Source organism: Syngnathus leptorhynchus, chromosome 2 (assembly GCF_054491065.1).
Source record: "Syngnathus leptorhynchus isolate UIUO chromosome 2, UIUO_Slep, whole genome shotgun sequence".
Classification (NCBI taxonomy): domain Eukaryota; kingdom Metazoa; phylum Chordata; class Actinopteri; order Syngnathiformes; family Syngnathidae; genus Syngnathus; species Syngnathus leptorhynchus.
In genome coordinates this window covers 10,436,168-10,455,202 of record NC_141196.1, presented here as the reverse complement: position 1 = coordinate 10,455,202, position 19,035 = coordinate 10,436,168, and the positions used below count along the sequence as shown (strand labels likewise).

General features: G+C 43.7%; 3 protein-coding genes across 9 annotated transcripts; all 3 read left to right on the top strand.

Moving 5' to 3' along the window:
* The first annotated feature begins 57 nt into the window (after window positions 1-57).
* Window positions 58-3,513, top strand: LOC147060683 (uncharacterized). 2 transcript variants are annotated; one of them, XM_085931405.1, is made up of 13 exons: window positions 60-349; window positions 628-682; window positions 766-844; window positions 977-1,097; window positions 1,370-1,442; window positions 1,553-1,639; window positions 1,720-1,783; window positions 2,009-2,111; window positions 2,235-2,313; window positions 2,422-2,469; window positions 2,662-2,723; window positions 2,931-3,087; window positions 3,165-3,513. In XM_085931405.1, exons 1-13 carry the CDS (start codon window positions 345-347, stop codon window positions 3,204-3,206), a joined length of 975 nt encoding a protein of 324 aa, XP_085787531.1. In that variant the 5' UTR covers window positions 60-344; the 3' UTR covers window positions 3,207-3,513. The 2 variants fall into 2 exon arrangements, with proteins under 2 accessions (XP_085787541.1, XP_085787531.1); XM_085931415.1 differs by lacking the exon at window positions 3,165-3,513 and having other exon boundaries at window positions 58-349; window positions 2,918-3,066.
* A 141-nt stretch (window positions 3,514-3,654) lies between these two features.
* LOC147060682 (caspase-3-like) lies at window positions 3,655-7,730 on the top strand. Of its 3 annotated transcripts, none has more exons than XM_085931438.1 (7): window positions 3,655-3,729; window positions 4,685-4,773; window positions 5,268-5,422; window positions 5,769-5,897; window positions 6,068-6,243; window positions 6,812-6,932; window positions 7,071-7,730. In XM_085931438.1, exons 2-7 carry the CDS (start codon window positions 4,697-4,699, stop codon window positions 7,298-7,300), a joined length of 888 nt encoding a protein of 295 aa, XP_085787564.1. In that variant the 5' UTR covers window positions 3,655-3,729; window positions 4,685-4,696; the 3' UTR covers window positions 7,301-7,730. The 3 variants fall into 3 exon arrangements, with proteins under 3 accessions (XP_085787564.1, XP_085787554.1, XP_085787573.1); XM_085931428.1 differs by having other exon boundaries at window positions 3,668-3,733; XM_085931447.1 differs by lacking the exon at window positions 3,655-3,729 and adding an exon at window positions 3,745-4,199.
* A 7,443-nt stretch (window positions 7,731-15,173) lies between these two features.
* On the top strand, window positions 15,174-18,988 carry LOC147060681 (caspase-3-like). 4 transcript variants are annotated; one of them, XM_085902325.1, is made up of 7 exons: window positions 15,174-15,253; window positions 16,223-16,311; window positions 16,546-16,697; window positions 17,046-17,174; window positions 17,458-17,519; window positions 18,088-18,208; window positions 18,347-18,988. In XM_085902325.1, exons 2-7 carry the CDS (start codon window positions 16,235-16,237, stop codon window positions 18,556-18,558), a joined length of 753 nt encoding a protein of 250 aa, XP_085758451.1. In that variant the 5' UTR covers window positions 15,174-15,253; window positions 16,223-16,234; the 3' UTR covers window positions 18,559-18,988. The 4 variants fall into 4 exon arrangements, with proteins under 4 accessions (XP_085758451.1, XP_085758427.1, XP_085758436.1 ...); XM_085902301.1 differs by having other exon boundaries at window positions 15,176-15,253; window positions 17,344-17,519; XM_085902310.1 differs by having other exon boundaries at window positions 15,180-15,249; window positions 17,344-17,519.
* Window positions 18,989-19,035: the final 47 nt, after the last annotated feature.

Here is a 19,035-nt window from a genome sequence, read left to right as displayed (position 1 = left end):
GCGGATCGCGCATTTTAGTCATTGTTCCTATTCGGACTGTTTTATAAGACGTACCTTTCCGCATCACGGACCGCAGTGCTGTTCCCCCAAAACATTTTACAATTGCAGATTAAAATCAAAACACAAGTGTCAATAATATATTAAATAAAATTCAAATTTAAGTTTTTATTATTTTTTATAATTTTTATATTTCCGTTTTCTCGTTGTCGCACACCGTTAAACACCCCTGTAAATACGAATGGTGCAACCCGGAATTTAAATGATTTTGCGGGAAGATTTGTCATTTTGGATTGGATTTATTTTGCAAACATTTGTAGTTCAATCTTCTTACTATAAACTCCAAGATGAGGTGAGATAAATTTACAAATAAGTGTTGGAGGGGGACTTGACTTTGTTGTCTCGGAGCGCGGAGGTTAGAACTCCTCTTCGTTGGGTGGAATAAAGAGCCAGTTAGCAAACACGACGTGCCTGATTCATTGAAACGCTACAGTATATTACCTGTTTTCAGTTTTATTCTTCTAACCCAATCTTGTCTATAATGTTGAACATGACCTAATTTCCCTAACCATAAACTTTGAATTTAAAATAGTATGAATTGAAAAGAACTTAAATGCCTTGCTTCCACAGTACCCGAAAGAACAGAAGCGTCAAGGCGGCGCCCATTGCACCAGTTGGCAACAAGGTGACTTGAAATACAAATACACTGTGATCTTCACATAAATATGTTACTCAATTGATTATGATGTCCTTTTGTTTGACATCCAGAAATCATCATCTCTGGACTCTGGCAATCAATCTACAATTGGTAGTGCCAGTTTCTTAGAAGGGCTACAGCAAAAAAATGGTGAGTCTTTAGAAAGTCAGTCCATGTCACTATTAAGATTGTATTCATCTTTAGCCAACTTCTGGACTAAGCTGTAAGAAGCCACAGTCTGTAACAATGAATGACAGTCTTATGTTACTTTGTGTCTCCAAGGTAACCCTCTGCACAGTACTGCCATAGAAGATGATTTAAACCTTTCAAAAGAGCCCCAGAAGACAAAAAGTCGAGTGGGGAAGAACGTCACAAAGAAAGTGAATGAAGCGATCAAAACCAGGTAGGTTCTGCGGAGTAAACACCGAAACTAATAGTTGCAAATCTCAGTGTTTATCAAACTCGGTGAATGCCAGAACATTACTTAAAGACATGATATCATCGGCCACACAGCATAATTCTAAATAGTCATTTTTCAATATTTTTAAAACATTTTTGAAATAACACATTGATATTTGTTCATTGGGACTTCACTTGTCAACACATCTGATTGAGGTGTTTGTTACAATAGCAATAAAAAGACCACACAAATTGTGGGGTCCCCCTTTCTTTTAGGCCTCAGAAAAGTGAACCGGCAAAGGTAGAAAAAAAGAGAGTTTCACAGAGTAAAAAGTCAAGGGACTCACAGGTACAGTAAAAATGTTGTCTTCTCCAATAGTGTTTATTGCAGAGAATTTGAGTATCTGAAAGTTGGTTTACCAGTAGTTGACAATGCTGTTGCCAAATGTCTGTCCTCAGGAAGAATCAGACACCGTCCCTTGCACCAAAAGGAGACAAAATCAAGTCCTGTCCTCTGACGGTGACACAGACGAGGACACAAGCTGGGTACTCAAGTACCTCAGCTTCAATGTTCTTGGTAGCTAATTGTCTTGTTCTAATCCTGTCTTTTGTTTTGATTTATTTAGAACCCAAGTCAAAGGAAAGCAAAAATCCAAACTTTGGAGAGAACCTCAAAAAAGTTGACCAGAGGTACTGTAAAGGGCTAATGACTATAAATGTACATTTCCTAAATTTGATGGCATGTACATGTAATGTACATATCTTCACAAATAATTTCTTTTTTTTATAGCAGCTGCCTTGATTTAATCGCTTCTGGCCAAATGACAACCAAAAATGTTTCCGGTTGTCAGATGGGTTTTCGAATTCCTTCATTAATTATAACTGTACATGTAATGCAACTTTTCTTTAACAAAGCCGACAAAGTCCAAAGTAATGGGAAGAAAAGGAAAAGATCTCAAGGAGGAACAGAGTTGGAAGTGGTGATGGAGGCCTTCCTCAATTTCTGTGATGAGTACAGGTACCCGTAATTGCTAACCAGAGCAGTTTGTCTAAATAGAAATGTCTGCAACTTGAAACCTCACCTGGTATTAGTATTGGTGACAAAATGATTTGTGGGAAAAATCTTTCCTGTGTCTTACAGGGATTCGGTGGAGTCTAATGCTGTCAAGAAATCGATTGATTGTTTTTCCAACAGTGTCAAGGAACAACTTCTTGAAAAGGTTAGTCTCCTTTGTTAAGAAGGAGGAGCTGTTGTGTATTGCCAACTCACAGTACACAATTCTTGCAAAATTGAAAGCTTATATTTTGGTCCTGCAATTTTCTTTCAGATGGCCTCAAATAGGGAGTTTAAGGCTCTGAAACGGGAAAATTCCAAGGTAACCAATCTCTGTCAGAGAGACTTATCATTCGGGTGTAGAAATAATAGATATATGACATAAGTCTCAAATTTAATTAGCAAGTGATATGTACAACTTAAATCCTGCGAATGATGAACATGTTTCTGATCGCTTCATGTCAATAAAGTACATTTACTTCACTTTGTTGTTATTTTGACCCATGTGCGTCAGGTGAGCTCCATGATACGTACAAAGACACAGCAACTTTTGGATGCCAAGCATGAGCTAATAAGGTGAGGCATTTCTAAGAGAAAAACACCATCCGAAATACAGCAGATAATCAACTAAAAATTTAATAAAGATTTATTAATAATAATTACAAAGATTAATGCAACCATTTTCACTCATGTCATTAAATTGAGTTTGATGTCACAGGAGCGCTTGTCTTTCTGACAGTTTCATACAGTACAGATAATAATTTCAATAGTTTCATCCAATAGGGCTGAGCGGCTCGTGGACTTGCTGCAAAAAGAAAAAAACGACCTCAAACTAAGATTAGAAGATCTGAGAAGAAGCCAGGCTTTCCTCAAAGATATTAGAGGACTCACCCAAGTATATCTGGACTACCGGACTGCACATCCAAAAGAGAAAGAGACAGTATGAACAGCTGCACTTGAAAACACGATAAGCACCCATATTGACACATGTTATTCTTTATCTTCTTCCTCTTGCAGTATGGTACATCCAGTGTAGCAGCTCAACTACTGGAGACCTAACATTTTCAAGGAGCAACCGAGACTGATCAATAACAATCTGGAGAAAGAACTGAAGGGAGATGGCAAATCATGTTCTGGGCAGTGGAGTCCAACTCGTGTAGGATTCACAGATTATTCCTGGTTAAGTAATGATAAATGCAATATTTTTCAAATATCAAGACAAAATGTGTCTTTTCAAACTATAGAACGGTAGCATGAGGTTTATTTATTGTATAGAAATCTAATATTGAATGTAAATGAGTCCATTTTTTTGTTCCAGCAACAGTCGTGGCTGTGTGAGTGTTTTATGCCTTCGTAAGAGAAATAAAAACTTGGAAAACGTCTCACCCTGACTTCTACCGACTGCGCGATTCGATTAGTTTTTGTTCGTCCAATCGCGTGTCTCTTCTGTCAAACTATTGTCCAATCAGGTCTCACTTGAGTCAACCCGTTGAGACTTGCGTCCAAGTTGCATCGGTGTCTAATTGGCTGAGCGTTTCAGGTTGTTCTCGACTTTCCCGTAGTAGTGCTTGAGTTGGGTCACGTAAGTACGTACTATTTCCGTCTTTACATGTTTATTTTTTTTTTCGCCAAACCCTTTCGTTTCGTTACAAATTTAACTCCACGCTTTTTACTGCAAAATGTTTGTTTTATACAGTGAAATTGAAAGAAAACTTACTCATATGATTGGCCCAGACGCAATAGTACAGTACGACTGTAGTAATGCGAGAATATTGAGAGGCCAACAGGATGTCTTGACTTTTGAGCTGTACGATTTAAAAATAAATTGTGCTTAACTGTTATTATTTATGATACCCGCCAAAAACTGTAATAACAGGGAATTAACAAGTTATCCACTTTGCTGAATCAGCATAGTCTCTAAAGGAAATGCTTCCCAAACTTGTGTTTATCACAGAACACCTAGGCAGAGAAAAATCCTATATTTAAGAGATTTTCGCTTCTAAGGTAATACTTGAGCTGAACGCTGAACTGTCTTTCGATTTCTGTCATCAGGTCAGTCATTTACTATCCAGCAGCACAATCACACGGAAGTTTTTTTTTTTTTTTTTTTTTTTTTTTTTTATTGATCAAGACTCTAATGTCCCTAGATTGAGTTAAAATGTGTTGTGAATTTTATTGAGTTGCCAACTATTTTCATATTTTAATTACAGGTAAAGCGTTTGCATAAGTGAAAACAACTTTTTGTCTGAATAATATAAACTTGATAAGTGTATATTTAAAATACCTCCCATCTCTTATTCAACTGTATAGGAATGTAGTCATGTTTGTGACATGTTCATTCCCATTCCTCACATGATTAAGAAGCTTTTTGTGGAATCAATTGCCCCGACACAATGTCACAAAAAACAGCTATTTTATCCACATTTAATTGTTTTATATTTAGTTGAACATTCATGAAAGTTGTTTTAAACAATTCCACTCATTTTACAATTTTATCATGGATTGTGTGTTCACATTTCCGCTGACTCTTATTTCAGTAATAAGAAACCATGGCAGCAACGAAAGATGCTGGTTCTCTGGAGAAGTCTGAGGACACTATGGATGCCTTCAAACTATTTTCAAAAAGGTACCTATGGCACACTGATTCTCTGCTTGCACGAGTCTGTGACGTTTAAAAATAGGCAATGGAACTCTTTTAATTGAAGTCATTAAGTAACTGCTCTTTCATTTGAATGCAACCACTTCCTTTTAACTTGATAAAGTCCTTCAGCTTTCTCTTAAGGGATGAGTCATTCCAATTTTTAAAAATTATTAAATTAAAACATGAATTATTTACATTTATCTTGTAACTCACGTGTTGCTGCGTTTGTGTAATTATATGTGTATTAAAAAGTTGTCAAATGCTCAACGGGATTGTGTGCCGATGGTTGAAGGTTTTTTTTCCATTAATGGGAAAACCAACTGCCGTACTGAGTCAACTGTCTGACAAGATCTTTCAATGGGTTCATTGAGCTGCTAAATCATGTTAAAGGGAACATTTGAAGCTGTTTAGCAGGTTTCCCAACCTCATCTTTATCATCTCAAATGTTGTTCATGACTCCAACTGTGGATCTTTTTCAGGACAAATCCATCGAATGGCGATACTAAAGCTGCGGAAACAGACTCTGTTCCCATCAGCAAAGCGTCAGCCCACAACCCATATAAGTACAAGATGGACTACCCAAACATGGGAATCTGCCTCATTATCAACAATAAGAACTTCGACAGAAGCACAAGTAAATACGCCCATTAAAGCAGTCTGGTACGCGGCTGTCTAATTCAGTTCATAAGCACTTTGACGAATGCTTTGTGAATCATGGTTCAACATTTTTTACGCCCCCCCGAAACTGTCAGTCAGGCCTGTTTTCCGTCATAGGCGTGAAGCGGTGAAAAGGAAATTGTCACATACACTGTGCCTACAGTATGTCTGCTCAGTTAATGATGTGGACCAAACTTAATTGGGGAAAAAACATGTTTGGATCTCCAAATTCACACCAAAAATATTTCTCTCTATTCCCTGTTGTAAGTAAGTCCTGCAATTTTTCAATGGACTTTATTTCTCCTTGTGTATCTTCTTCCCAGAGATGAGCACTCGTAACGGGACCGATGTCGACGCCGCTTTTGCCATGAAGACTTTTTCGGAACTGGGTTACACCATTAAAGTGGTCACTGATCAGACTGTAAAGCAGATGATGAGTCTCATGTTAAGTGGTAATTGATTTGATTCTTTCTGTTATTGCTTTGATATTATTATCAGTGTAACTCCAACGTGCGTTTGGAATATTGATCGCCTAGAAACAGAAAATTGCAGTTGAAAAAAATAAACATTTGGTAGGAAATAATGCTGGTTAGTTAATGTCACTTTATGTTTGTTTCTGCAGTATCCCAACAGGACCATAGCCGCAATGCGTCGTTTGTGTGCGTGTTGCTAAGTCATGGTGAAGAGGGTGTGATTTTTGGAACGGATGGGTTTGAATTGCTTGAAAATTTGACAAAACCTTTCAAAGGACATCGTTGCAAGACTCTGGTGGGAAAACCAAAGCTCTTCTTTATACAGGTTAGTAAACACTCTGGGCCTTGTTGCCATTCTAGACTCAACTCCTAACCATTTTAGTTTGAATGTTTTCTATGGGATCATATCATTTTGGACAAGGGAGACATTTCCTGTAATTTTCCACAGAGCTGGTTGATCAACATACAGAGTGAGAGGGGGCACTTCCAACAGGGAGGCCAACCATGCTCAAAAATGTTATACACATGAATCACTTTGATGCTTGCTACGTGTAATTATGCTTCTCCTAAGCAACATATGGTCGAGTAGAGGTGTGAAAACATGGATGAGAAAATGAGCACAGGGGAACATCATAGACAGGCCGGTAAGGGAGGAACATGCTGCTGCTTCTGATATTCATTTTGGAAATATGTGTACAATGGTTTGCTTCACTCAAGTGGAGAAAATCAATGAGGTCATTTTGATTTTATGAAGCGTGCATCCCCTCTACTGGCCATAGAGAAGAATTACATTTGAAATGTGTCTGTTGGCCAGAAAACGTATCCCTAAACTCATTACGGACCATTTCATTTGATTTGAATTGAGTAATTTTAAAAGAACAAACGTCTTTCAGGCATGCCGTGGCTCGGAATTGGATGGGGGGACGGAGCTCCAAAGCGACAGTGTTGAGGAGCAAACGTCGGAGAGGATTCCTGTGGAGGCCGACTTCTTGTATGCCTATTCCACAGCTCCAGGTAACCAGCAATAAGATTTTCCATAGGAATTTTCTGACTCGGCTGTGAAAACACATCACGTATCAATTGAATAATAAAGTAGAGATACAGGACTTGGAGTCAAAGGAATAAGCACCATTCCTAACAATGACCCTACAGGCTATTACTCTTGGAGGAACACCCAAAACGGTTCCTGGTTCATGCAGGCATTGTGCGAGATGTTGCAGCGATTCAAAGGCGAGTTGGAACTGATGCAGATCATGACTCGGGTCAACTACAAGGTGGCAACGCACTTCGAATCCAACTCCTGCCTTCCCGGCTTCACTGGCAAGAAGCAGATTCCCTGCATTGTCTCCATGTTAACCAAAGACCTTTATTTCCCGAAATAAACCGATTGTGACAGTGGCGCACAATCAACGTGCTTCTGCATTTCATTTTCAAATATTAGTTTGTAGTCATGTTTTTACTTATGTTTCCATTTTACTCAACAGTTCTGTCATGTTTTTGGGTGTTTTGAACATTTCACAACACAGTTTTAAAGATTTCCGAGTACTGACAGTATATTAAGTCATGGGGGTGGGGACAATGTCTAAGTTGTTAAAAAAAAAATATATATATTCTAAAGACTTTTTTAAATTTCTGGGTGTATCTAAGAAGAGGCTTCACCGTTCGCACACAAAAGTGTTGCATCGTCAACGGACATTCAAATGTATTCCTTCATTTCATTTATTTAGATTTGGAAACCTGCCAGTTGAAAATGTGATTTTTGACAAATCGGGCGGCATGTACTCCAAAAATAAAAACATGAATACAGATTGATTGTTGATTATACCTACTTTTATGACTTTTGTGTGCATGACTCGATTTCATTCATATACTGTCTATGTTTATGATGAAAAATGGAAATTAAATGGAGAGGTGGGGGGGGGGGGGCAACATTGGTTTGAATACACTGGTTGAATTAGCGCGCTGAATTGAACTGTCCAAAAATGTAAATCGGATCTTAGTTCAACTTTCGTTTCCTGCACACTGAAAGCAGAGCAAAGCTGCAGAGCGCCGAGAGCGGCTGCAATGAAGGAAGTGAAAATGAAAATCCAAACACAAAGATCGTCTGTGCGCATCCGACGACGCATGTGGCTGAACATTTTGAGCTTTTATTTTGAATTCATAAAGACGCTTGAGTAGCTTTATTTGAATGCCTCTCGACTCAACACGCATCACAGCGCTTTGTTTCACTAGATGAAAATCGCATTGTATACCAAGTCATAAACGTAAACGAGCAAAGTGATTGGTGACACCTGGGTGAGCAATCTGAGGAGAGGACGCTGGCGCTGATTGTTCGCCGCTTCTCCACCAGAATTAGTTTATTTTTAGTGTTTTATTTAATTCTCCACCAGAATGAGTTTATTTTTAGTGTTGTATTTATTTCTTTTTTAGCCATTAGCCTAGCAAATGGCTAACACGCAAGTTCAGCTTTCTCCAACCGCCACTATATTAACTTACTCCATCCCCCGCTTGCTGGAGCTGAGTAATCACACCATTCCAGGGTGTGTCTCAGTCATCAAAGAACTCGGACTTCTCCGCAGACCTCGTTACATCCACAGAAGTACCCATCGTAACTTTGTTTTTTCCCAACCTGCCCATAACGCTATTCCATCCATCTGCTCCTCCACCGCCCGATATCCCGTCGCATGTCCAACACGTCGTCAGAGACCCGGCACACTTGGATCTTATTGTAGCAACCAAGCGGGGCTGCAGTACTCCAGGTGGCCTGAAAAACATGGTGTGGAGTCCACTCTGACACGGAGCGGGCTCCGACTCAAGACAGACACCGGGTTGCCGGGAAAACACGGAATGGATATCTCTCTGGCACGGAACGGATTTCAACACGGAGCAGCCCCGGGGTGGCCAGGACAAAACGAACTGAATTTCACTCCAACACACAGTGGACTGACTGCACTTCATGTGGAACAGAAGACGTGGAGTGGATTTCTCTCTTCTTCGCCCCCTACCTAAACGCAGCCCCACATCCACAATCAAAATGGATCTCCTCAACATCCAAGCACTCACCCATAAATCATTATTTATTCACAACCTCATCCTGGACAAAGGCTTAGACATAATGTGCCTGACTGAGACCTGGCAACCACCGGATGTCTATCAATTCCTCAACGAAGCCTGTCCCTCTGGTTATAAATACATAACTAAACCCCGCAGCACTGGCCGTGGCAGTGGCCTTGCCGTATTCCATCGTCTTGATCTAAAGCTGTCCCCCCTCCCTCTACCTGATCACTCCTCATTCGAATCCCTTGCATTCAAATGCAAACCTCCATATCCTGTCACAGTTTTACTTATTTACCGCCCTCCTAAACCAAACTCCGCTTTCATTCCAGAACTATACGATCTACTCACTACCCTCTGTACCTCCACTTCCTCTAATTTAATCATATTAGGTGATGATTAGGGACATCCATGTCGACACCCCCTCCCGCCCCCCTGCCTCTGACCTGTTGCAACTATTGGACTGTTTACACCTCACTCAACATGTAAATGTCCCCACCCATCACAAAGGGCATACACTTGACCTTGTCATTTCCTCATCGGCCTTAAGCAACCTACTGTTGTGCCACTCATCCCCAGCCGGCACAGCACAGGTGTGGCTCATCCCAATCGACCAAGCTGTTCCAAATCATCTCGTCAGCGGCGGTCTACAAAACCCCCTGAGAGACAGTGCTCGACGCTCCGAGGTTAACCTTCCGTGGTCAGCGCTCAACTACACGTCAAACCAGCGTCTCCTCCCTCCTATCCACTTTGGATCACCCTTTTTTTGTGAGAGAAGTAAATATATTGTTTTTTGCCCTAAAACCTCAGTTTTTGTGTCTTGTCTCCTGGGTTCTCTGCATTTTTGGCTCACCACCCCAGCTGAGCGTAACAGAACGTCGAAGCCATCATGAGCCAAGCCGGGACCCCGGGGGCCGGGCAGCCAAGATCATCCGAATTACGTGAGTTGGTTTTTGGTCAAGTTAAAGAGATCTCCTCACTGCAGCAAGAATTAAATAAGGCTTTCCCGACCGTCTTGTCTCAAATCACCGCTCTGGAGAGGACGTCTCAAACCACAGTTGGTTCTGTGGCAACACTTTCCAACCAAGTGCAGTCTATTGCAGGAGCTCTATCTGGCATTCAACGGTCCCTGGATGCACTTACAGTCCGTGCCTCGGCCGAAGGAAATCCCGCTCCCGTTCATGGCCCTGCCTCTGCTTCCAACCAACAACCCAGCCCTGTCCTTCCCAACCCACAGCAGTCTCAGTCCGAGCCTGGCCTAGTCAGCCCTAGGCCTTTCAACGGTGACTTCAATCTGAGCAGAGGTTTTTTGGCACAATGTGAGTTACTTTTTACCCATCAGCCCTCTAAATATTCCTCTGACGGGTCTAAAATTGCTTTTGTCATGTCCCTTCTGGTCGAGGACGCCCTCCGCTGGGCCATTGCGGCAGTTGAGAACAACCCAGTTTTTTTTACCGACTACTCTCAGTTCAAGAGTGAGTTTCGGGCTGTGTTTGATCACCCTGCAGATGGTCAAGATGCTTCTAGCCGCCTGCTGGTTATCCGCCAGGGGTCGCGTTCAGTGGCTCAATATACGCTGGAATTTCGGATCCTTGCTGCAGAGAGCCGTTGGAATGACCAAGCCCTCCTCAGTGTCTTTCGCAAGGGGCTGAGGGATTCTATTAAGGACCTCATTGTCCGTGACAGCCCGGAGACCCTTAACGAGCTAATATCCCTGGCTCTCAAGATGGACGCACGACTTCAGGAGCGGCGTACAGACCCAGCCCAACGTAGCCCCCTACAGTCTGTCCCCCGTCGTTTTGCTTCTGTGTTCCCCACCTCACCTTCCAGGCCAACTCCTCATACTCAGGACCCTGTGCTTCCCCCGTTCCTATCTACTTCAGGGTCTGGGGAGCCCATGGAGGTTGGCCGATCACGGATCTCGCCAGCAGAAAAGCAGCTGAGGCTGAGCAATGAACAATGTTTCTACTGTGGAGAATCAGGACATTTCATCCGGTCCTGCCCAAAAGGCCCAGCTCGCCAGTAGGGGCTATACTGGTGAGCAACACCACCATTCCCCAGCCCAAGGTTTGTTCCAACCGTCTTTTCCCCGCAACCCTGGCCTGGGGCAAAGAAACATTGTCTGTTAGTGCATTTATTGATTCTGGTGCGGACGAGAGCCTTATGGACATTTCCTTCGCACGCCAGGCCGGAATTCCTTTGGTTCCCTTAGATCAATCCCTGTCTCCCAGAGCCATCGATGGTCACTCGTTAGGAACCATTTCCTTCTCCACTGAACCTCTTATGCTCACGCTCTCAGGGAATCATACTGAGCCCATCCGTTTTTTTGTCCTTCATGCCCCTACTGCTCCCTTGATATTGGGGAGACCTTGGTTGGAGAGGCATGAACCTCACATCTCCTGGGCCTCTGGTCGGATTTTGAGATGGAGCACAGCCTGTCATGCGACCTGTCTACGCTCTGCCCTTTCACCTCCAAGTAGTCCCAGACCCATGCCCGTAACCCCTGATATCTCTGGAGTTCCGAGTATTTACCATGACCTTGCCTCAGTTTTTAGTAAGGATAAAGCCCTTTTACTTCCCCCTCACCGGCCATACGACTGTGCGATCGACCTCCTTCCCGGGGCCCCCTATCCTAAGGGGCGACTCTACAACATCTCCCTTCCAGAAAAGGAGGCGATGCGCAATTATGTTGCAGAGTCCCTGCTCTCAGGTTTCATAAGACCATCATCATCTCCCTTAGGGGCAGGTTTTTTTTTTGTGACCAGGAAGGATGGAGGCCTGAGACCTTGCATTGACTACCGTGGTCTTAATGACATCACAGTAAAAAACAAGTATCCTTTGCCCCTTATTAGTTCCACTTTTGAGCCTCTTACTCATGCCCGGGTGTTCACCAAGCTAGATCTCCGCAACGCCTACCACTTAGTCCGGATCAGAGAGGGCGACGAATGGAAGACGGCTTTCAACACCCATCTCGGCCATTTTGAGTACCTTGTGATGCCTTTTGGCTTGTCCAACGCACCAGCGGTTTTCCAATGCCTGGTAAATGATGTGTTAAGAGACATGTTGAACATCTTTGTGGTGGTGTACCTGGACGACATCCTTATCTTCTCCAGGTCATTGAAGGAACACCACCAGCATGTGCGTTTGGTTCTTCAGCGGCTGTTGGAGAATCGCCTGTTCATTAAAGCCGAGAAGTGTGTCTTCCACTCTGACTCTGTAACGTACCTGGGAAACATAGTGGAAGCTGGACGGATGAGGGTCGATCCCTCCAAAGTCAAGGCTGTGGAGGAGTGGCCGCGTCCTACCAACCGGACTCAGCTCAGACGCTTCCTGGGTTTCGCAGGCTTCATACGCCGCTTCATCAAGGGATATAGTCAAATCGCTGCCCCTCTCAATGCCCTGACCTCCGTCACACGCCCCTTTTCCTGGACGCCCGAAGCAGAGACGGCCTTCACCAGACTCAAGGGTCTGTTCTCTTCAGCTCCAGTGCTTGTCCACCCTGACCCTGAGCGACAATTCATTGTGGAAGTGGATGCTTCTGACACGGGCATTGGGGCAGTCCTCTCCCAGCGCTCGGAGGAGGATCAGAAGGTGCATCCGTGCGCTTATTTCTCTCGAAGTTACGACCCAGCGGAGAGGAACTATGATGTGGGAAACAAGGAGCTGCTGGCGGTCCATGATGCCCTGAGGGAGTGGAGACACTGGTTGGAGGGAGCAAAACTGCCTTTTGTCGTGTGGTCAGATCACAAGAACCTGACCTACTTAAGAACAGCAAAAAGGATAAACTCCAGGCAGGCCCGCTGGGCTCTGTTCTTAAGCCGGTTTGATTTCACTCTCACATACCGCCCAGGGTCAAAGAACGTCAGAGCTGACGCCCTTTCCCGTCAGTTCTCTGAGGGCCCTGCTGTCCCGGAGATATCCGACACCATCCTTCTTCCTGCCCGTGTGGTTGGGGCAATCTCCTGGCCCATAGATTCTGTCGTAATGGAGGCCCTGCAAACCCAACCTGACCCTGGCAATGGACCCCCGAACAGGCAGTTTGTTCCAGATGCTGCCAGTCCTCGAGTGTTAGAGTGGGGTCACTCCAGCCGTGTTTCATGTCACCCCGGAGAGCGCCGGACAGCGGAGTTCGTCGGCCGGAGATTCTGGTGGCCCACCCTTAAGAAGGATGTCAAGGAGTACGTTGCTGCCTGCACAGTCTGTGCCCGTAGTAAGGCTTCCCATCGCCCTCCAGCAGGCCTCTTACAACCCCTTCCAATTCCGAGTCGGCCATGGTCTCACATTGGCATGGACTTTGTCACTGGACTTCCCATTTCCCAGGGTTATGACACCATCCTGACTGTGGTCGACCGGTTCTCTAAGGCCGTCCACTTCATTCCCCTCCCCAAGCTTCCTTCTGCTGCTGAAACGGCTGACCTCCTCACCCTCCATGTTGTACGCCTCCATGGTATTCCCTCAGACATTGTGTCGGATCGTGGTCCCCAATTCATCTCCAAGGTGTGGCAGGCTTTTTGCAGGGGAATTGGAGCCACGGTCAGCCTTTCCTCCGGGTACCATCCTCAGTCCAATGGGCAGACTGAACGTGCCAACCAGGCGGTGGAGGAGACCCTTCGCTGCGTTGCCTCCAGCAACCCCTTTTCATGGGCTAAGTACCTAGCCTGGGTTGAGTATTCCCTCAATACATTGGAGAGCTCTGCCACGGGAATGTCACCATTTCAATGCTCTCTGGGTTACCAGCCTCCCTTGTTTCCACAGCAGGAACTGGAGGTGGCAGTTCCATCCACCAGGGCCCACCTCCGCCGGTGTCGACACATCTGGAGGACTGCTCGGGCTGCGCTACTCCGTGCCTCTGTACGATCTCAGCGTGGTGCTAACCGGCGGAGGAGGCATGCCCCGGTTTACCAGCCCGGCCAGAAAGTTTGGCTATTGGCCCGGGACTTGCCCCTCCAAACCTCTCAGACGTCTACCCGCAAGTTGAACCCTCGGTTTGTCGGTCCCTACACTGTGGACCGCATCATCGGCCCTTCCGCAGTGCGTCTGAATCTCCCTCCCAGTTTTCCATGTGTCCCAGCTGAAGCCAGTCGCCACCAGTCCCCTGGCACCGGCAGTTTCTGCTCCCCCGCCACCTCGACTACTGGCTGATGGTGATCCTGTTTGGTCGGTTCGTAAACTACTGGCCGTCCGTCGCCGGGGAAGAGGCTTCCAGTTCTTGGTGGACTGGGAGGGTTTCGGCCCTGAAGACCGTAGCTGGGTGCCCAGGTCCTACCTTGCTGACCCTTGGTTGTTGGATGACTTCTACCGGGACAATCCGGGTGCCCAGGGACGCTCGTCCGGTGCCTCCCCTCAGGGGGGGGGGTACTGTTATGCCACTCATCCCCAGCCGGCACAGCACAGGTGTGGCTCATCCCAATCGACCAAGCTGTTCCAAATCATCTCGTCAGCGGCGGTCTACAAAACCCCCTGAGAGACAGTGCTCGACGCTTCGACGTTAACCTTCCGTGGTCAGCGCTCAACTACACGTCAAACCAGCGTCTCCTCCCTCCTATCCACTTTGGATCACCCTTTTTTTGTGAGAGAAGTAAATATATTGTTTTTTGCCCTAAAACCTCAGTTTTTGTGTCTTGTCTCCTGGGTTCTCTGCATTTTTGGCTCACCACCCCAGCTGAGCGTAACACCTACAAGTTCACGAGGTTGGTGTGTCTGACCACAAACTCATTCAAATGGAACTGCCTTTCCCACGCCCCCTCTCCAAACCCAAGCGGCAAATCTCTTTCAGAAATTTCAAATACATCAACCAAGACACTTTAGCACAGGACCTCCTGCTTCTCTCCTCCTCCTCCTGTGGAGTCCAACTCGTGTAGGATTCACAGATTATTCCTGGTCATGATAAATGCAATATTTTTCAAACATCAAGACAAAATGTGTCTTTTCAAACGATAGAACGGTAGCAAGAGGTTTATTGATTGTATAGAAATCTAATATTGAATGTGAATGAGTCCATTTTTTGGTTCCAGCAACAGTCGTGGCTGTGTGAGTGTTTTATGCCTTCGTAAGAGAAATAGAAACTTGGAAAACGTCTCACCCTGACTTCTACCGACTGCGCGATAGGATTAGTTCTTGTTCGTCCAATCGCGTGTCTCTTCTGTCAAACTATTGTCCAATCAGGTCTCACTTGATCAACCCGTTGAGACTTGCGTCCAAGTTGCATCGGTGTTTAATTGGCTGAGCGTTTCAGGTTGTTCTCGACTTTCCTGTAGTAGTGCTTGAGTTGGGCCACGTAAGTACGTACTATTTCCGTCTTTACATGTTTATTTTTTTTTTCCGCCAAACTCTTTCGTTTCGTTACAAATTTAACTCCACGCTTTTTACTGCAAAATGTTTGTTTTATACAGTGAAATTGAAAGAAAACTTACTCGTATGATTGGCCCAGACGCAATAGTACAGTAGACTGTAGTAATGCGAGAATATTGAGAGGTCAACAGGATGTCTTGACTTTTGAGCTGTGCGATTTAAAAATAAATTGTGCTTAACTGTTATTATTTATGATACCCGCCCAAAACTGTAATAACAGGGAATTAACAAGTGATCCACTTTGCTGAATCGGCATAGTCTCTAAAGGAAATGCTTCCCAAACTTGTGCTTATCACGGAACACCTAGGCAGAGAAAAATCCTATATTTAAGAGATTTTCGCTTCTAAGGTAATACTTGAGCTGAACGCTGAACTGTCTTTCGATTTCTGTCATCAGGTCAGTCATTTACTATCCAGCAGCACAATCACACGGAAGTTTTTTTTTTTTTTGATTGATCAAGACTCTAATGTCTTTAGATTGAGTTCAAATGTGTTGTGAATTCTATTGAGTTGCCAACTATTTTCATATTTTAATTACAGGTAAAGCGTTTGCATAAGTGAAAACAACTTTTTGTCTGAATAATATAAACTTGATAAGTGTATATTTAAAATGCCTCTCATCTCTTATTCAACTGTGTAGGAATGTAGTCATGTTTGTGACATGTTCATTCCCATTCCCATTTGTGACATGTTCATTCCCATTCCCATTCCTCACATGATTGAGAAGCTTTTTGTGGAATCAATTGCCCCGACACAATGTCACAAAAAACAGCTATTTTATCCACATTTAATTGTTTTATATTTAGTTGAACATTCATAAAAGCTGTTTTGAACAATTCCACCAATTTTACAATTTTATCATGGATTATGTGTTCACATTTCCGCTGACTCTTATTTCAGTAATAAGAAACCATGGCAGCAACGGAAGATGCTGGTTCTCTGGAGAAGTCTGAGGACACTATGGATGCCTTCAAACTATTTCCAAAAAGGTACCTATGGCACACTGATTCTCTGCTTGCACGAGTCTGTGACGTTTAAAAATAGGCAATGGAACTCTTTTAATTGAAGTCATTAAGTAACTGCTCTTTCATTTGAATGCAACCACTTCCTTTTAACTGCTAAATCATGTTGAAGGGAACATTTGAAGCTGTTTAGCAGGTTTCCCAACCTCATCTTTATCATCTCAAATGTTGTTCATGACTCCAACTGTGGATCTTTTTCAGGACAAATCCATCGAAAGGCGATAATAAAGCTGCGAAAACAGACTCTGTTCCCATCAGCAAAGCGTCAGCCCACAACCCATATAAGTACAAGATGGACTACCCAAACATGGGAATCTGCCTCATTATCAACAATAAGAACTTCGACAGCACAAGTAAATACGCCCATTAAAGCAGTCTGGTACGCGGCTGTCTAATTCAGTTCATAAGCACTTTGACGAATGCTTTGTGAATCATGGTTCAACATTTTTTACGCCCCCCCGAAACTGTCAGTCAGGCCTGTTTTCCGTCATAGGCGTGAAGCGGTGAAAAGGAAATTGTCACATACACTGTGCCTAAAGTATGTCTGCTCAGTTAATGATGTGGACCAAACTTAATTGGGGAAAAAAACATGTTTGGATCTCCAAATTCACACCCAAAAATATTTCTCTTCATTCCCTGTTGTAAGTAAGTCCTGCAATTTTTCAGTGGACTTTATTTCTCCTTGTGTATCTTCTTCCCAGAGATGAGCACTCGTAACGGGACCGATGTCGACGCCGCTTCTGCCGAGAAGACTTTTTCGGAACTGGGTTACACCACTAAAGTGGTCACTGATCAGACTGTCGAGCAGATGATGAGTCTCATGTCAAGTGGTAATTGATTTGATTCTTTCTGTTATTGCTTTGATTTTATTATCAGTGTAACTCCAACGTGCGTTTGGAATATTGTTTGCCTAGAAACAGAAAATTGCAGTTGAAAAAATAAACATTAGGTAGGAAATAATGTTGGTTAGTTAATGTCACTTTGTGTTTGTTTCTGCAGTATCCCAACAAGACCATAGCCGCAATGCGTCGTTTGTGTGCGTGTTGCTAAGTCATGGTAAAGATGGTAAGATTTGTGGAAGGGATAAGTCTCAATCGATTGAAAATTTGACAGACCCTTTCAAAGGACATCGTTGCAAGACTCTGGTGGGAAAACCAAAGCTCTTCTTTATACAGGTTAGTAAACACTCTGGGCCTTGTTGCCATTCTAGACTCAACTCCTAACCATTTTAGTTTGAATGTTTTCTATGGGATCATATCTATTTGGACAAGGGAGACCTTTCCTGTCATTTTCCACAGAGCTGGTTGATCAACATACAGAGTGGGAGGGGGCACTTCCAACGGGGAAGCCAACCATGCTCAAAAATGTTTTGCACATGAATCACTTTGATGCTTGCTACGTGTAATTATGCTTCTCCTAAGCAACATATGGTCGAGTAGAGGTGTGAAAACATGGATGAGAAAATGAGCACAGGGGAACATCATAGACAGGCCGGTAAGGGAGGAACATGCTGCTGCTTCTGATATTCAGTTTGGAAATATGTGTACAATGGTTTGCTTCACTCAAGTGGAGAAAATTAATGAGGTCATTTTGATTTTATGAAGCGTGCATCCCCTCTACTGACCATAGAGAAGAATTACATTTGAAATGTGTCTGTTGGCCAGAAAACGTATCCCTAAACTCATTACGGACCATTTCATTTGATTTGAATTGTGTAATTTTAAAAGAACAAACGTCTTTCAGGCATGCCGTGGCTCGAAATCTGATGAGGGGACGGAGCTCCAAAGCGACAGTGTTGGGGAGCAAACGTCGGAGAGGATTCCTGTGGAGGCCGACTTCTTGTATGCCTATTCCACAGCTCCAGGTAACCAGCAATAAGATTTTCCATAGGAATTTTCTGACTCGGCTGTGAAAACACATCACGTATCAATTGAATAATAAAGTAGAGATACAGGACTTGGAGTCAAAGGAATAAGCACCATTCCTAACAATGACCCTACAGGCTATGGCTCTTGGAGGAACCCCCAAAACGGTTCCTGGTTCATGCAGACATTGTGCGAGATGTTGCAGGAATTCAAAGGCAAGTTGGAACTGATGCAGATCATGACTCGGGTCAACAACAAGGTGGCAACGCACTTCGAATCCAACTCCGGCAAGAAGCAGATTCCCTGCATTGTCTCCATGTTAACCAAAGACCTTTATTTCCCGAAATAAACCGATTGTGACAGTGGCGCACAATCAACGTGCTTCTGCATTTCATTTTCAAATATTAGTTTGTAGTCATGTTTTTACTTATGTTTCCATTTTACTCAACAGTTCTGTCATGTTTTTGGGTGTTTTGAACATTTCACAACACAGTTTTAAAGATTTCCGAGTACTGACAGTATATTAAGTCATGGGGGTGGGGACAATGTCTAAGTTGTTAAAAAAAAAATATATATATTCTAAAGACTTTTTTAAATTTCTGGGTGTATCTAAGAAGAGGCTTCACCGTTCGCACACAAAAGTGTTGCATCGTCAACGGACATTCAAATGTATTCCTTCATTTCATTTATTTAGATTTGGAAACCTGCCAGTTGAAAATGTGATTTTTGACAAATCGGGCGGCATGTACTCCAAAAATAAAAACATGAATACAGATTGATTGTTGATTATACCTACTTTTATGACTTTTGTGTGCATGACTCGATT

Coding starts and splice junctions, on each gene's coding strand:
- LOC147060681 (XM_085902301.1), top strand. CDS start 16,235: ATGGCAGCAACGGAAGATGCTGGTTCTCTGGAGAAGTCTGAGGACACT. Junction 16,312..16,545: donor TTCAAACTATTTCCAAAAAG/GTACCTATGGCA, acceptor GATCTTTTTCAG/GACAAATCCATCGAAAGGCG. Junction 18,209..18,346: donor TGCCTATTCCACAGCTCCAG/GTAACCAGCAAT, acceptor ATGACCCTACAG/GCTATGGCTCTTGGAGGAAC.
- LOC147060682 (XM_085931438.1), top strand. CDS start 4,697: ATGGCAGCAACGAAAGATGCTGGTTCTCTGGAGAAGTCTGAGGACACT. Junction 4,774..5,267: donor TTCAAACTATTTTCAAAAAG/GTACCTATGGCA, acceptor GATCTTTTTCAG/GACAAATCCATCGAATGGCG. Junction 6,933..7,070: donor TGCCTATTCCACAGCTCCAG/GTAACCAGCAAT, acceptor ATGACCCTACAG/GCTATTACTCTTGGAGGAAC.
- LOC147060683 (XM_085931405.1), top strand. Junction 1,784..2,008: donor CTCAAAAAAGTTGACCAGAG/GTACTGTAAAGG, acceptor TCTTTAACAAAG/CCGACAAAGTCCAAAGTAAT. Junction 2,314..2,421: donor AGGAACAACTTCTTGAAAAG/GTTAGTCTCCTT, acceptor ATTTTCTTTCAG/ATGGCCTCAAATAGGGAGTT.